Source organism: Camellia sinensis, chromosome 1 (assembly GCF_055761805.1).
Source record: "Camellia sinensis isolate YWXY chromosome 1, ASM5576180v1, whole genome shotgun sequence".
Classification (NCBI taxonomy): domain Eukaryota; kingdom Viridiplantae; phylum Streptophyta; class Magnoliopsida; order Ericales; family Theaceae; genus Camellia; species Camellia sinensis.
Window position 1 is genome coordinate 181,263,565 of NC_138961.1, and position 18,237 is coordinate 181,281,801.

The following is an 18,237-nucleotide window of genomic DNA, read 5'->3' on the forward strand; positions in this document are numbered from 1 at the left end:
GTTTTCTTTTCTCATAAGTCTTTGCCCTAGATTATTGATTCTGGTGCCTCAGATCATGTCTGGATCTTTTGGCTTTTTCTCTGCCTATAAGCCTCTTTAGGTCAAGACAAAGTTAGGATTGCAAATGGTATTGTTTCTTCTATTTTTGGGAAATGTTTAGTCCATGTCACTCCTACCATACCTCTATCTTCTGTTCTCCATGTTCCCAATTTTTCTGTTAACTTGTTATCCTTGAGTTGTATTACAAAGGATTTGAATTCTAATGTGACATTTTTTTCCTGATCATTATCTTTTTCAGGACCTTGTCATGAGGAAGACGATTGACAGTGGTAGTGTAGAAAATGGTCTCTACTTCCTAGATCAATTGGACAAGCTTGCTCATTCTTCCACCACAAATCCTACCACTCCAGATGATTTATGGTTGTGGCATCGGCGTCTTGGGCATCCTTCTTTTTATTTACTTAAGCATTTATTTCCATCTGTTTTTGTCTACAATACTATGTCTGAGTTTATTTGTGAATCTTGTTAACTTGGCAAACAACACAGAGCTTCTTTGGCTCCCAATTTTAATAAAAATTTAGTTCCTTTTTCCTTAATACATTCTGATGTCTAGGGTCCATCTTGTGTTATGTCTGTGAAAGGTCATCGATGGTTTATTACATTTATTAATGATTTTTCTCGTACTACTTGGGTATATCTCATGAAAGATAAGAGTGAGATTTTCTCTGTGTCCCGCAATTTTCATAAGATGATTTGTATTCAATTTGGGGCCATTGTCAAAATCTTTTGTTCTAATAATGGGGGTGAATACATAGATTTTGGGTTAAGATAATATTTTTCTGCTCATGTCATTATCCATCAGACCTCTTGCACCAATACCCCTAAACAAAATAGGGTGGCGGAACGAAAGAATCGTCATCTTTTTGACATAGCTCAATGCATGTGTTTTTCTATGAGTGTGCATCGGTCCTACTGGGGCGACGCTGTTCTCACCACTACCCATCTTATTAATTATCTTCCTACACAGGTCTTGTAAAAACAAGCTCCCCTTCAAGTCCTCCTAGGTTCCGCATCCTTGTTTTTTATTCCTCCCAAAATATTTGGCTGTGTCTTTTTTGTCCACAATCACTCTCCTACTCGTGGTAAGTTGGACCCTCACTCCCTCAAATGTGTTTTCCTTGGGTACTCTCCTGCTTAAAAGGGGTATAAGTGTTATCACCCTCCTTCTCGTAAGTGGTTTGTATTCATTGATGTCACCTTCTTTGAGTCCCACTCCTATTTCTTGTTCTCTCTGCTGACACAATCCTCCCTTCAGGGGGAGTCTTGGTGTGAAGTGATTCTTGTGATTCCTATGGTAGAACCAGTTGTTCTTGCACCACCACCACCTCTTAGCGGGACTATAGAACCCAATGTCACCAAGGATAGGGAAGGGCAAGTTTATGTCAGGGACAAAGATAGGCAGAAAGTTAACTAGATACAAGAGACCATTTCTACTCACCCACTGCCATCTCGTGCTTCTGATGAGAGTCTAGGTAACTTTGAATCTCTTGAGTCCACTGATCTTGATGTTCTTATTTCTAAAAGAAAGGGTGTGAGATCTTGTACTCAACATCCTATCTCAAATTTTGTGTCCTACTCTCATTTGTCGTCCTCATATAGAGCTTTTGTGTCAAATATTTCCTCTGTTAGCATTCCTAACCATTTTCAGGATGCTCTTGCTACCTCTGAGTGGAAATTTGCCATGATTGAGAAAATGAAAGCACTTAAAAAGAATGACACTTGGGAATTGACTGAGTTACCTAAGGGCAAACGACTTGTGGGATCCAAATGGGTGTATACTGTGAAATAGAAAGCGGCTGTTTTTATTGAGCGTTACAAGGCTAGACTTGTGGCAAAAGGATTCACTCAGGCATATGGCATTGACTATTAGGAGACCTTTGCACCCGTGGCTAAGATAAATTCAGTCAGAATACTTCTCTCTCTAGCAGCTAATCTAGATTGGCCACTTCATCAGTTTGATATAAAGAATGCCTTTCTCCATGGTGACGTAGAAGAAGAGGTATATATGGATATTCCTCCTGGTTTTGAGGATCATCAGACAAAGGGTAAAGTATACCAGTTTCAGAAGTCATTATATGGTCTCAAACAGTCTTCAAGGGCTTCGTTTGAGAGATTCGCTCAAGCTATGCTTAAATATGGCTTCAAACAGAGTCAAGCAGATCAGACCTTGTTTGTGAAACATCCTCACGTGGTAAGACTACATCGCTCATTGTTTATGTGGATGACATAGTTCTTATAAGCGATGATAGTGAGGAATTATCTCTGTCAAAGAAATATTTAGCAAATGAGCTTGAAAGCAAAGACTTGGGAGTTTGAAGTATTTTCTGGGAATTAAAATTGCTCGTTTCAAGGATGGGATATTTATCTCACAGAGGAAGTATGTGTTTGACCTATTGAAAGCAACTTGGATGCTTGGCTACGAGGCCTGTGACAATCCATTGGAACCCAATAAGAAATTGGGGGATGATGAAGGAGGAACAACTGTTGATAGGGGGAGCTATCAGCGATTAGTGGGTAAGCTCATCTACCTATCTCACTCCAATCCTAATATTGTTGTTGCTATCAATGTGGTTAGCCAATTTATACATGCTCCTCATCAGATTCACTTTGAGGCTATCATAAGAATTTGAGGTACTTGAAGTCTGCTCTTGGTAAGGGTCTTTATTTTTTAAAGCATGATCATCTTCGTATGGAAGCCTATACAGATACTGATTGAGTTGGATCAGTAACTGATAGGAGATCGACTTCAGGGTATTGCACCTTTGTTGGATGCAACCTAGTTACTTGGAGGAGTAAGAAACATAATGTAGTTGTCAGGTCAAGTGCAGAAGCTGAGTTTAGAGCTATGGCACAAGGGGTGTGTGAGCTCTTATGGATCAAGTTATTGCTGAGTGATCTAGGTATTAATCAGATGGACTCCATGCAGTTATACTATGATAATAAGGCCGCCATCAACATCGCTCACAATCCAGTTCAATATGACAGGACAAAGCATGTTGAGATTGATTGCCACTTCATTAAGGAGAAACTCACTAGTGGCACAATATGTACTCCATTTGTGCAATCTAGTAAGCAACTTGCTGACATCCTCACCAAGGGAGTTGGGAGTAAGCCATTGCATGACATCCTAGGCAAGCTGGGCATAAGAGATATCTTCGCACCAATTTAAGGAAAAGTGTTAGAATAGTATATTATAAGTTGGGTTTTTATTCAATTGTAATTATTCTATACCTTAGGGCTCCCTTGTAATTATTAATCTTCATTAATATAAAAAGGGGATGATATTACAATCATTCCCTAATCTTGATTCTCTAAAATTATGAATTATATCCCAAAAAAGAAAGACAATCAAACTTAAGCTAAAGCAAATATGTTGGATCTCCACGCAGGACAAACGAGTACTAGTCATAATCCATGGGTTATAAATTGGGTCAAGTAATGTTGCATGAATTTTATTTGGAGTCCTAGTCGGTCTAGAATATTTTTCTAAATTGGAGCCCTAGTCCTTATAGAAGCACAAAATGTCTTGCATGTGCATGTTCTCTTTATTTTCAATAAAGAGTTGATTTACAAGAATATGAGATTATGTTTGTGTGAATTTGCCTAACCTTTGTGAGGGCAAAGCACCTCTTTCCTTCTCTCTTTCTTCTTCTCCTTCTACTCTTTTTTCTTCTTTGAGCTAATAACCCAAACAGCCCTTAAAAAGTACACTTTCAAGCCCCAAAACCCTATCCAACCACGCACAAATCAACCCTAACCCATTCTCCTACCTATTGGCCTTCAATTCCTAAATTACTCACTATTCAGGCCTTTAATAGCCTCTATTCTGCAAATTCAGCAAGTTGCACCTTTTAAAATCAAACCAAATACCACATCCACAATCATTCATCTCTCAACCCTATAAATCTTCTTCTCCATCTTAGAGCCATAACTCTAGATGCTTTCTACAACCAAAGCCCACCAAAATTCTAATTGTAGGCAACCTTAGGCTACGTTTCCTGAAGCTATCCTACATCAGTTTGGCATAAGAGCTTATGATTCCTATCTTGTTTCCTTCCTTTTTTTTTTTGGTTGATAAAATTTATTTCTTTATTACAATGTACACAAACGCTGAATTAAATTTCAAAGTTTAAAGCGTCGTCAAAAAATTACGAGGCTACTAAGAAAGATGTGCAATGTTAAAAGACTATGTTGTGACATTAAATAGTGAAGTCTAAGCACGGACATAGACATGTGACCCGACACAAACAAGGCAACATGAAAATTTTCAAAATATGTAGGACACGACACGTGGGGGACATGCAAAATATGTAGTCTATATATTTATAATATGTTAGATATAAGAATAACTAATAATTATATTATATGTGATATATAAATATTTAATTCCAAGATAATAATTTTTAAAGTCTAACTGATAAGAATATGTATAAATTTATATATATATATATATATTTATCATTGTTATTCTATTTAAACTTATAATGTGTTTCATGTGAGTATAAATGATGGACACGTGTTCCCTAATTGTTTGAAGCATAAGTTTAGAAATTTTTAAAAATAGTAGGACATGTTTGAACGTGTATTTGATTAAGTGTTGGGAAGTGTCTAACGACTGTTGTGTTGTGTGGTGTTGATGCTTGACAAAGGAATCCAACATGACATGCCACCTTCTTTGAAGTGTATGAGCTTCTTAGAGTGAAGTGCATACTATCAATACAACTTTTAAAGAATTGATAGCTTCCATCTATGGCTTGACTGTTGCTATTTTAGCGGAGACTAATGTCAAGGAGCAAAAGCTTGAAATAGTTGTGGAACTTAAAGAAATTACAAAAGAGCAAGATCAACATTGAAGATATTGAAGAAATGAAAACCAAAATTGTTGTAACTGAAGAAAACATGATTGAGCATAATGATCATGATTCTAAAGCCAAGGAAGTCAAAAAAACATTTAAAAAAAATAATGAGAACGCGATTGAATTTTCAGCACTTCACTAGAACAAGGATGTTCCAATTGAATTTATCATTCAAAATAAATTCAATGGAGTCAAAGGAGTGATGAAAGGGTTGAACTTTTTCATATTCTCATAGTTGCTTTGAAAAAATCAATTTAAATGCTCACTATCCGAGATTCTAGAATTCTTACACTTCACCATTACAAAAAGCACATAGATTTAAGCTTGTGTTTTATACCTTTGGAGTAAGCTCCATCTTTTCAAGAGCATTTACAATTGCAGGAACTCTAAAATTAGATTCTGGATGTGACTCCTGTAAGCAATGTAAAACCAATACTTTAATGTAGAGAGAATGTATCCAATAGACAGAACTTCAGATTCATAAAAATACCACAAGTAAATTCACAAGTCAAAAATCCAGAAGTATACAAGTTAATCATCTTACATAACTACCAGAAAAAATAAAAGATAAAAACTTCCATGCCATTTTGTATGTTTTCTTAAGAATCAGGAAATCAGTTTAAATCAAGAACTGAGCAAGAAGAATAAAATGATGCATTATATGTAGCTTCCAATTAAGCAATCCAGTTAGGTGCTTGAATTCAACAATATAATTAAGGTTGAATCCAACAAAAAGATTTAAACAGAGCATTTCCCTTTAGACTTCAGTTTCACATTCTGCAGTCATACTGCCATGCAACTAATATTCATTTATTTTCTCCATCAAAGATTTCATTTTTTTCTTTTAATCAAAACCACCTTTCTATTATTTGGTATCTAAATTTTACAAGGATGAAAATGTGAAAAAACATTAGCTCATGTCTTAGATGTTAAAATAACATTTAGTGTGATAATGTGCTATTGTGTGGCTTGGGATAAATGTTGGAGCATGTGTGAAGGTAAAGTCTCACATCAGATAAAGAGTAAAAGAGATAAGTCTTAATATATATTAGATGGGCTCTCCACTTATAGACTTGAGCTTTTAAGTGGGTACGAGTTCTAAAAAATGTATGTTGGGTCTTGATATGATATTTGTGGACTTTAAAGTTTCTCCATAATGCATTGGGCCGATATTGTTGTGCGCTTGTGGGCTCCCCGATTCCCTAACAACAATAAGTGATAAATGTCTCTTCTTCAAAATAAGTACTCCCTCCGTCCCAAAATAATGGTCCCTTTTGGGGAATCTAACTTTTTTTGGTAGTACAATTATTGCATTTGAAAAAAGTTGATTTTCCGAAATTACCCTTTTGATAGTATATTTTTTGAGAATATCAATGTCATAATTGTACTTTTTATATTGTTTCTTAATTTAAAAGAAGGGCAAAATAGAAAATTTACATTATTTTTGTACTTGATTTTAGAAGAGGGACTAATATTTTGGGATAATGAAAAATGGAATAAGGGACTAATATTTTGGGACGGAGGGAGTAATAAAGTTTAAGTCTAATAGAATTCTTAAAAGAATCTATGTGGCTATATATTTTGATAAACAGTTTTAGATAGGATAATAACTACTTTTGGGGTTGTTAAGAACACCAATTCACTGAAAGAAACACTCTTGTAACAGTAACTAGATAAAATGGTGAAATCACAGCAAAGTTCAATTGGTGATGAATATGATACAGTGTCTGCCAGCCATTTAAATGGCAATAGAGAAATTTGAAACCTAAGCCCTAGGCACAGAATAAATATCTGAAAACTTCCGCCAAACTGCTCCAAAACTTTGAGGTAACTCTATCACGAGAAACTATATACCACTGAAAAAGTAATTCCATCAGTTGAATAGAAATAAAAGCAATATATCATTGCATATATAATTTGGTTTGTGAAGAACATATCAATTAGACAGTGAATAAAGATTAAAAAAAATAATCACTATTGTATAATAAATAATGGTTATGTATGCTGATAAAAAAAATATGGTTATGTATGTATAGTTATATTTCTAATGTGCGTTTTTTCTTTTTCTCTTGTTTTCATAATTGGGACAAAACAAGAAAAGCGCATGCTAGTCTCCTATAGAAAAGGAAATATATTAGAAGACTCATTTCCAAGGTAATAGTCTTAAAACACTAAACCAAGTTAAGATTAAGAAAAAAAGATAGTGGAGTATGATTCAAAAAAATTAAAGGCACTTGAATCCTTAAAAGAGAGGTTCACTTTAATCTAGAGAATATTAGACTATGCTTATCATTAAGGAAGACCAACTAAATAGAATCTGACAAGAGCCCTCATTTTAGACCAAGTTAACAAGCAATACCTTAAGCATGTTTTCAATTTAAAATTTGACCAGCAAGTGAAAAAGGCCTTTTCTATCAATTACAAAAACTAATTCTCTTTTGGATCCCTATGTATGACGCAAGAAAATATCTCCCCTTTTGAAATACTGCTTGTTTAAAACTGCAGAAACTTGCAACGATTACCATGGAAAATGACTTTTTAACACATTTCATACAATAACTGACAACATGTCATTTACTTTTTGTTCGGTAGCATATTACAAGAGACATAGTGACCCTACCTAGAAGATCTTTTCCTTGTAGCCTTTATATTGCGGTTGTACAACATGGATCAATTGTGTGGTGTTCTATAACTTCTTGAGGTATAACTGCGTATTTAACAGATTCTGTTGTAAGCAATGCGTATTCGGACTTCCAGTTTAGTAAGTTTACTTCTAGATATGCTTTGTATGATCATATGGCATGTTACCATTGGAGTGAGGACTTTAAAGTCTGTTACATTTATAAACTTCCGCAGCCCTGATTGATCAACTTTGATAGTAGGTCTCAAGACTTGGTCAGAGCCAGGTCTTCAGGCGCAACAATTCAATACCCCAAATAACAAGGAATCAAAATCAAAATCTTCTGTTAGCATATTATATTAGCCGAAAGTGTTAGCATATTATATTAGCCGAAAGTTACACTAGGGTCTGTAATCATTTTGTGCCCTCAGGGATCATCTTGTAATTGTGTTTCTTGTAAACCCTAATCTTCATTTATAAATAGGGGGTGATATTCTATCATACCCTAAGCTGGTTACCCAAGCTTCATGGTATCAGAGCTTCACCTCTAGGGTTAGGATTCAAAACATACCTAGTTGGATCATCTGCTGGGTCGATCTTCAGCCACCGTCATCATTCTGCTTCGTCTTCGTCTCCGTCTCAGCTTCGTCACTCGTCGATCTCAGCTCCTCAGCTCGTCGATCAGCTCCGCAGCTCGTCGATCTCAGCTCCTCCAGCGGTTCGTCGCTCATTGCCCTCGTCGTCCTCTGTCGTCTTCGTCACTCCTCCCCGATCAGCCCACTCATCCCCTTCGTCGTTCGTCTCCACCCCCTCGTCGTCCTCTGATCTCCTACCCAGGTATATATAACTATATCTATCCTGATATATCTATCAATCTAGCCTAATATTATAATAAATCTAGCCTAATATCTATATTTATATATATCCTGATAAATCTAGCCTAATATCTATATTTATATTATAATAAATCTATCCTGATAAATCTAGCTTAATATCTATATTTATATATAAATATATGTATACATAAACAACTCAATATATATATAATAAAAAAAAAAAAAAAAAACAACAACAACAACAACAACAACAAAAACACAAAAAAAAAAAAAAAAAAAAAAAACAAAACAAAAAAAAAAAGAGAAAAAAAAAAACAAAACAAAAAAAAAAAAAAAAAATACAAAATGGTTTCTTAATGTCTTTATAGTGATCATTGTGCCTGTTATCTACCTTCTGGGATTGTGATTGCCACTAGTTTTGTTGCGAGTTCGGTAGTATTGTATCCATGACAGATTCCACCAGTGTGTCCCCTTCTTCTCAAACACCAAAGAGTGAGAGTCTCATTCTACCTACTACCATGACTGAGAACCCCAACCCTAGTCTGAAAATCACCACCTCTCTATTTAATGGTCAGAACTACCTCGCATGGTCTCAAAGTTTGACTATGTTCTTGAAGACTAGAGGGAAGATGGGGTATGTTGATGGTAGGATACAGGCACCTAGTACCACTGACTCAGGTTATGACCAATGGGAGATTACCAACTCTTTGATTATGAGTTGGCTTATCCATTCGATGGTTCCATAACTTGGTGAGAGCTACTTGTCTATGAAGACTGCCCAGGACGTTTGGGAGGCTGTGGCTATTACCTATTCCCGCAAAGGGAATTTTTCACAGGCATTTGAGTTGCGCCGCTCTATTGAGAGCTCACTTCAGGGGGAGCAGACTGTTCTTCAGTACTTCACTTTCCTCACCAACGGCTGGAAACGCCTTGACCACCTGGAAGACTATAAACCCGTTTGCCCTACTGATTCTGTCGGGTACAAGCAGTTCATCGCACGGGAACGGGTCTTTAAATTTTTGGCCGGCCTAAATGTGGAGTATGATCCAGTTAGGGGTCGAGTTCTGAGTATGGACACTCTTCCTTCACTTCAAGAGGCATTTGCCTATGTACAAAATGAGGAGAGTCGCCGATCTGCTATGATGTCCCCTGTCTCTACTGACCGTTCCGCATTACTATCTACTCCTCGAGATGGCCTCAGCCTGCCTCCTCCGTCTGTTGCTAAGGAGTCTGTCTTCTGTGATTATTGCAAGAAGCCGCGGCATACTCGTGAGACGTGTTGGAAGCTTCATGGGACTCCATCCGGGGGTCGAGGTGATCGGTCTGGTTCTCGAGGAGGTCGGTCAGGCCCATCTCGAGGACGTGGTTCCTATTACCGGGCGCATCAGTCTAGTGCCGTTGATACCCTTGATTCTAATTCTACTTCTGTTACCCAAGCTTCTGATACTGAGCTAGAGGATGCTTTGCGCCAATTGTTGGACCGCCGATCTTCTACTGCTCTCAGTACCGCTTCCTCGTCCTTTGCCCGCTCAGGTAACTTAGCATCTTCTCCTTGTACTTTCCTGTGTCATACATCTTTGCCTTGGATTATTAATTTTGATGCCTCCGATCATATGTCTGGCTCTTCTGATCTTTTCTCTGTCTATAAGCCCTCTTCAAGTCAGGACAAAGTTAGGATTGCCGATGGTACTGTTTCTTCCATTTCTGGAAAAGGTTTAGTCCAAGTCACTCCTACCATACATCTATCTTCTGTTCTCCATGTTCCCAAGTTTTCTGTTAATCTGTTATCCTTAAGTCGTCTTACCCAGGATTTGAATTGTAGTGTGACGTTTTTTCCTGATTATTGTCTTTTTCAGGACCTTGTCACGGGGAGGACGATTGGCAGTAGTAGTGCAGAAAATGGTCTCTACTTACTAGATCAACCAGACAAACTTGCTTATTCTTCCACCACGTCTTCTACTACCCCCGCTGATTTATGGCTGTGGCATCGGTGTCTTGGGCATCCCTCATTTCATTTACTTAAGCATTTATTTCCTTCTAATTTCGCAAATCATCATGTGTCTGACTTTCTTTGTGAGTCTTGTCAACTTGGAAAACAACATAGAGCTTCTTTTGCTCCCAGTTTGAATAAAAGCTTCGTTCCTTTTTCATTAATACATTCTGATGTTTGGGGTCCCTCTCGTGTTCTGTCTGTGAAAGGTCATCGCTGGTTTGTTACATTTATTGATGATTTTTCTCGTGCTACTTGGGTGTATCTCATGAAAGATAAGAGTGAGGTTTTCTCTGTGTTTCGCACTTTTCATAAGATGATTTGTACTCAGTTTGGAGCCACTATCAAAATATTTCGTTCTGATAATGGCGGGGAATACATAGCTTCTGGGTTAGGACAATATTTCTCTACTCATGGCATTATCCATCAGACCTCTTGCACCAATAACAAAATGGGGTGGCCGAACGCAAGAATCGGCATCTTCTTGACATGGCTCGGTGCATGTGTTTTTTTATGCATGTGCCTCGGCCCTATTGGGGCGACGCTGTTCTCACCGCTGCCCATCTTATTAATCGTCTCCCTACCCAGGTCTTGAACAAACAGGCTCCGCTTCAAGTCCTCCTCGGTTCTCCGTCCTTGTTTTCTATTCCTCCTAAAATATTTGGTTGTGTCTGTTTTGTCCATGATCACTCTCCCTCTCGTGGTAAGTTGGACCCTCGCTCCCTCAAGTTTGTTTTCCTTGGTTATTCTCCTACTCAAAAGGGGTATAAATGTTACCACCCTTCTTCTCGTAAGTGGTTTGTGTCCATGGATGTCACTTTCTTTGAGTCCCAGTCCTATTTCTTGTCCTCTCCAGTGTCACCGTCCTCATTTCCGGGGGCGCCTTGGTGTGAAGTGAGTCATGTGCCTCCTATGGTGGAACCAGTTGTTCTTGCACCACCCTCTACTATTGTGCTTCCTATGGTGGAACCAGTTGTTCTTGCACCCTCCTCTTCTACTGGGACTATAGAACCCACTGTCACCAAGAATAAGGACGGGCATGTTTATGTCCGGGACATAGACAGAAAACAAGTTAACTGGATACACGGGACAATCTCTGCTACTCCACTGCCATCTCCTGCTTCTGATAAGAGTCTAGGTAACTTTGAATCTCTTGAGTCCATTGATCTTGATGTTCCTATTGCCAAGAGGAAGGGTGTGAGATCTTGTACTCAACATCCTATCTCGCAGTTTGTATCATACTCTCATTTGTCATCCTCATATAGAGCGTTTATGTCCAATATTTCCTCTGTTAGCATTCCTAACCATTTTCAGGATGCTCTTGCTACCTCTGAGTGGAAACTAGCCATGATTGAGGAAATGAAAGCACTTAGGAAGAATGACACTTGGGAATTGACTGAGTTACCTACGGGCAAACGACCTGTGGGATGTAAATGGGTATATACTGTGAAACACAAAGCAGATGGGTCTATTGAGCGTTACAAGGCAAGACTTGTGGCAAAAGGGTTTACTCAGACATATGGCATTGATTATCAGGAGACCTTCACACCCGTGGCTAAAATGAATTCAGTCAGAGTACTTCTCTCTCTAGCAGCTAATCTAGATTGGCCGCTTTATCAGTTTGATGTCAAGAATGCTTTTCTCCATGGTGACCTCGAAGAAGAAGTATATATGGACATTCCTCCGGGTTTTGAGGATCATCAAACAGAAGGCAAAGTATGCAAACTTCGGAAGTCATTATATGGTCTCAAACAGTCTCCAAGGGCTTGGTTTGAGAGATTCACTCAGGCTATGGTTAAATATGGCTTCAAACAAAGTCAGGCAGATCACACATTGTTTGTGAAACATTCCTCACGCGGTAAGACTACAGCACTTATTGTTTATGTAGATGACATAGTTCTTACAGGCAATGATAGTGGGGAAATACCTCTGTTGAAGAAATATTTAGCTCAAGAGTTTGAAATCAAAGACTTGGGAAGCTTGAAGTATTTTCTGGGAATTGAAGTTGCTCGCTCGAAGGATGGGATATTTATCTCACAAAGAAAATATGTGCTTAACCTGTTGAAGGAAATTGGGATGCTTGGCTGCAAGGCATGTGCCACCCCACTGGAACCCAATCAGAAATTGGGGGATGATGAAGGAGGAGAAGTTGTGGATAGGGGGAGCTATCAACGATTAGTGGGTAAGCTCATTTACCTATCTCACTCCCGTCCTGATATTGCTGTTGCTGTCAGTGTAGTTAGTCAGTTTATGCATGCTCCTCATCAGATTCACTTTGAGGCTGTCATGAGAATCTTGAGGTATTTGAAGTCTGCTCCTGGTAAGGGTCTGTATTTTTCAAAGTATGATCATCTTCGTGTAGAAGCCTATACAGATGCTGACTGGGCTGGGTCAGTAATTGATAGGAGATCAACTTCAGGGTATTGCACATTTGTTGGCGGCAACCTAGTTACTTGGAGGAGTAAGAAACAGAATGTGGTTGCCAGGTCAAGCGCAGAAGCTGAGTTTAGAGCTATGGCACAAGGTGTGTGTGAACTTTTATGGATCAAATTATTGTTGAGTGATCTAGGTATTGATCAGACGGACTCCATGTGGTTATACTGTGGCAATAAGGCCGCCATCAACATCGCTCACAATCCAGTTCAACATGACAGGACAAAACATGTTGAGATTGATCGCCACTTCATTAAGGAGAAACTCACTAGTGGTACCATTTGTACTCCTTTTGTCCAGTCTGGTGAACAACTTGCTGACATTCTCACCAAAGGGATTGGGAATAAACCATTTCATGAAATATTAGGCAAGCTGGGCATGAGAGATATCTTCGCACCAGCTTGAGGGGGAGTGTTAGCATATTATATTAGCCGAAAGTGTTAGCATATTATATTAGCCGAAAGTTACACTAGGGTCTGTAATCATTTTGTGCCCTCAGGGATCATCTTGTAATTGTGTTTCTTGTAAACCCTAATCTTCATTTATAAATAGGGGGTGATATTCTATCATACCCTAAGCTGGTTACCCAAGCTTCATCTTCTATTGTAGAATGGTATCGGGTTTAATGATTGATCATTACCTTTTGTCTGCAGTCATCTATTTACTCATCTTTTGTTCCCATAACACATTCAAAATTGTAGAATGGTATAGGGTTTAATGATCGATCATTACCTTTTGTCTGCAGTCATCTATTTACTTATCTTTTGTTCCCATAACACATTAAAAATTATGATGGATCTGTGTTTATTATGTTTAAATATTTGTAGGGTGTTTTATTACAATTTATGGGTTCCATGCATTGGGAACAAATGACACATCAGATTAAAAAGAAGAAAAAATTACAGTTTGATTGACGAGCTAGGAAATGATGAATCCGGTTGCATATGTTGATTACAAGCTTGGAGGAGGTTGTTTGACCTTGAGCCTCCTAAAACCTAAGCAGCACAAACGCGTACATGTGACATGACATAGACATAGACATGACATGGGCACACCAACACAAAAATTTTCAAAAAAATATAAGACATGACACGTAGGGGACCCGTGCAAAATATATAGTTTTATATATTTATTATATGTCATATTTATGAATAGTTATGTTGGAGATATAAATTTTTAAAGTCTAAAGGAGAAGAATAAGTATAGATTTACTTTGTTTTTGTTTTATCATTGGATTTCAAGTTATTTTATTCATGTGTTTTATGTGTGTCAAAATGTTTGGAAGTGTCCAACAAGTGTCATGTCGAGTCGATGTCTGACACGTTGTCGGACACGACACATTACCTTCTTAGAAGTGTACATGTTTCTTAGCTAGAAACTAATCAAATCCAGTAAAAAACCCTTTGATGATGCAACTGAATCTAATTAGGCGCCATACCTCTAACAAAGAGGTGCATTTTTGAATTGCAAATATCTTCAATCAAAAAGGTTTACCGAGAAACATGGGATTACAATTGTTACTACAAATTATATTCTTCAATAGTGCAAGGAGTATATAACTATCAATACACTGGAAATTGTACGAAACAGTTCAATATACCTGATTATGACCCATGGCAGGAGCTACAGAATAAATGACCTTTGCATCAGCTAGTTGGGTAGGGGGAGGTACAAAGGAATCCTCCTTCACACCAGTTGAACAAGAAATAGAAGCTCCAAAGTTCTTTGAGGAATATCTTCTTGGTCTCATATGCTTCAGGATACATCCATGGCCCATGATTTTGGCATCTGATCCAAATCTAGGATGATTCTTCCACTTGCGTATATGATTTTGTGCTAAGAAGAACAAATTACCTACCGCAAGTACAAAAGATATTGTCAACTAAGGTGACGTGAAACCACGACTATGTTTTGAAGATAAGGTGAATACAGATTATAAGTGGATTGCTTATCATGCACCAAGAAGCATTTGGCTTCCTTTGCTCCATCCCTCCCTCCCCGTTCCTTCCCTTTACCACCCAACCAAACAAAACATCAAAAAAAAAAATTAAGCATAAAAGGGGATCATTCTGTCTTAAAACTTTAAAAGCAGCCCACAAGGACCCCATTCAGAAAATTGGAGAATCTAAACAATCAAAACACACATCTGAGTCCATTTCTCCATTCATGCCAAAGCCTATCCACTTAATCAGATAATGATGAAACCCCATTTGACATAATCCAGATTCAACATGCCCATTTCCAGTAGGAATTTATGCCACACACAAAAGCAATTAGGTACTCTAAGATAGTATAATTGGTCACCCTCTTCTAATGAATGGCTAAAATTATGTATATATACAGAGCTTTCTTGGTAATTTATGTGGGCAAAGGTCTATATAGCTTTGCAAGTGAAGGATTGATGAGGTCCTTGGGTATACACTACACAAACATATGGCACAAATTAGTCTAACTACTTCCCTTGAGGTTGAACACAATACTCCAAACCCCAAAAAATCTGACATAATTATACTATGCTCCCTTAAAGTTTTAATTCATATAACACTTTGCCCTGCTTTCATCGGTCATTCATTAGTTGTATTGATCGAAAAACGATTTTCATCTCTTTTAAACTAAAGTATATATTTTATCTTTGATTACCCATATTTCTACGCAATATCTACATTAACCAACTAAGTCTAGCTTAGTTGGCCACCATGACTCTCCTAACGACTTGAGGTCATGGGTTCAACTCTCCCTGCAACATCTACATTAACCAACTAGGTCTAGCCTAGTTGGCCACCATGACTCTCCTAAGGGCTTGAGGTCATGAGTTCAACTCTCCCAAGGGGGAGTTGAATTAGGAGGCAAGCACTTGGTGCTTTGCAAGAGTGGGGAGGCTAACTCTCATAGGTACTTATTAATAACAAACAACTGACTTTCGCCTATCAAAAAAAGTTCCGGTCATTTTAGCCTTATTAAGAGGGAGCTTAATATAATTATGTTACACTTGTAATATATTCCCTTTTTTTTTGTTTAAGATTCAGCAGCTCCAATAAAAGATTCAAATGAAATAACCCAAAAGGATTATTGCCTCCCAATAGGAATCTAGTGATGAAACACCAATATCATCTAAACCCACATAGAAAAACCCTAGAATTCTCGATGGGATGATCTTACTTGTTGAAATTATAAGCATACTACGTTGTTATTCAAATTAATCTATTTATACGATATAGATACATTCATGCATACACACAGAGATCGAGAGAGAGAGAGAGAGAGAGAGAGAACCTCCGAAAGATGTAGGAAAGAGGGTTTGGAGCTCCATTGAGTGGCACACAAAACTTTGCCGTCGTAAACAATGACGAATCTGATCCTATATCTTGGAGGGAAAGGGAATGTTAACCGTGGCAAAACGATACCGTTTAATTTCTAATTATTGACTATTTATTTATAATCCATCCAATGAAATTATGACAGACCAGAGGCCCAAAGTTCATCCCCTGTATTGTTATGCAGATGCACCATTTATAAACTCTATAAATATTAATAACTAAAATTCTAAAAAAATTTCATGTATTTATAAAAAAAAATTCAAAAGCTCAGTGGCCTAAAAATAATTTCAGATAAATGATAAATTTTAGGAAAATTTATTTATAAGTCCTATTTCGGACACTTATGCTATGTTAAGTCCTGTGTAATTTCTTATAGAGTTTCAAATTCTATTTAGATAGGAATGTATTCCACAATATCCTATGAATTGTAAATAAATGGTATTAATATACTATTATACACTATAATGGCAAAACTATACGTTACGTTACATTTATGTAGGTGTCACGTTACGCTTATGTAGGTGTCACGTCACATTATGTTTATGTAGGTGTCACGTCACGTTACGTTTATGTAGGTGTCACGTCATGTTACGTTTATGTAGGTGTCACGTTACGTTATATTACGTTTATGTACGTGCCACGTTACGTTTCGCAAATGTGTATTTTGAAATTCAAATTCACATTCATATAGATATGATCTATGATAACATTCAATTTACTATATATGATTTTACCATTATTTATGATTTTAATAACTAATATTGAGGGTAAATGTATCAACAAACTTCACATAGAACTTATGGGAACATAAGTTTTTTAGTAAGACCATATGTAGCATAAGTCTCCCTAATAGGACCATATGTAGCATAAGTCTCCCTAACAGGACTTATAAATAATTTTTCCTAAATTTTATGAATAATTTCAAATACGTGATAAATTTTATAAATATTAATAATTAAAATTATAAAAAATTCATAAATTTATAATTTTTTTACGAAATCAATTGTAATTTCTTCTTGGAGAATTGACCAGTAAATCTCGTTTTGTAGACTTGTAATTTATAAGGTCCTAGATGTTTTTTTTTTTTTGTGACTAAGTGGTCCCTTAAATTATTTGTTGACTGTTTTGCCCTTATTAGTACAATTGGTGGAAAAGGTGGTGTAGTTATATACGAGGAAGGTGGTGGAGTGTTTGTGTGTCATGTTATTCGAAAACGCATTAGTAGCTCTTTAAAGTTTGATTGTTTTTCACACGCACAACGTGACAACGTGAATTCCTTACTAATTATTTTTTGGCGTGTGACGTGAAGACACGCAATAATTCAATCAAATTAAGTCCGCCACATTGGAGTGTCATATATCACGTTTATGAAAAGTACATTAAGAAATTTTTATGTATAGGGAAGGTGGTAGGGTATTTGTGTTACGTTGTTCGAAAAAACATACTAGTAGCTTTTTAAAGTTTGATTGTTTTTAATACACGCAATGTGGGACATAAATTTATTTACTAATTGTTTTTTTGGACGTAACGTGAAGATACGCAGTAATTCAATCAGATTGGGTTTGTTTTATATGATTTTACCATTATTTATGATATTAATAACTAATATTGATGGTAAATGTATTAACAAACTTCACACAGGACTTATGGGAACATAAGTTTCTTAGTAGGACCATACGTACCATAAGTCTCACAAATAGGACCATATATAGCATAAGTCTCCCTAACAGGACTTATAAATAATGTTCCCTAAATTTTATGAATAATTTCAAATACGTGATAAATTTTATAAATATTAATAATTAAAATTATAAAAAAATTCATAAATTTATAATTTTTTTACGAAATCAATTGTAATTTCTTCTTGGAGAATTGACCAGTAAATCTCGTTTTGTAGACTTGTAATTTGTAAGGTCCTAAATGTTTTTTTTGTGACTAAGTGGTCTTTTAAATTATTTGTTGAATGTTTTGTCATTATTAGTACAATTGGTGGAAATGTGGCATAGTTATACATGTGGAAGGTGGTGCGGTGTTTGTGTGTCATGTTTTTAAAAAACGCATTAGTAGATCTTTAAAGTTTGATTATTTTTCACACGCACAGCGTGAGACGTGAATTCCTTACTAA

At 36.9% G+C, this 18,237-nt stretch overlaps 1 protein-coding gene across 2 annotated transcripts in view; it reads right to left on the reverse strand.

Moving 5' to 3' along the window:
* Positions 1–16,212, reverse strand: part of HDA14 (histone deacetylase 14) — a 40,065-nt gene extending 23,853 nt beyond the window's left edge. Inside the window, exons 1-4 of one of the 2 annotated variants that reach the window (XM_028256099.2) lie at positions 16,069–16,131; positions 14,726–14,804; positions 14,396–14,649; positions 5,254–5,328 (exon numbers count right to left, since the gene is read on the reverse strand). In XM_028256099.2, the coding sequence (XP_028111900.2) occupies positions 5,254–5,328; positions 14,396–14,649; positions 14,726–14,783 (387 nt within the window). In that variant the 5' untranslated portion in view covers positions 14,784–14,804; positions 16,069–16,131. Of the gene's footprint in view, positions 1–5,253; positions 5,329–14,395; positions 14,650–14,725; positions 14,805–16,068 lie in introns of both variants that reach the window. The other variant, XM_028256101.2, reaches the window with a different exon arrangement.
* Between the last annotated feature and the right edge of the window lie 2,025 nt (positions 16,213–18,237).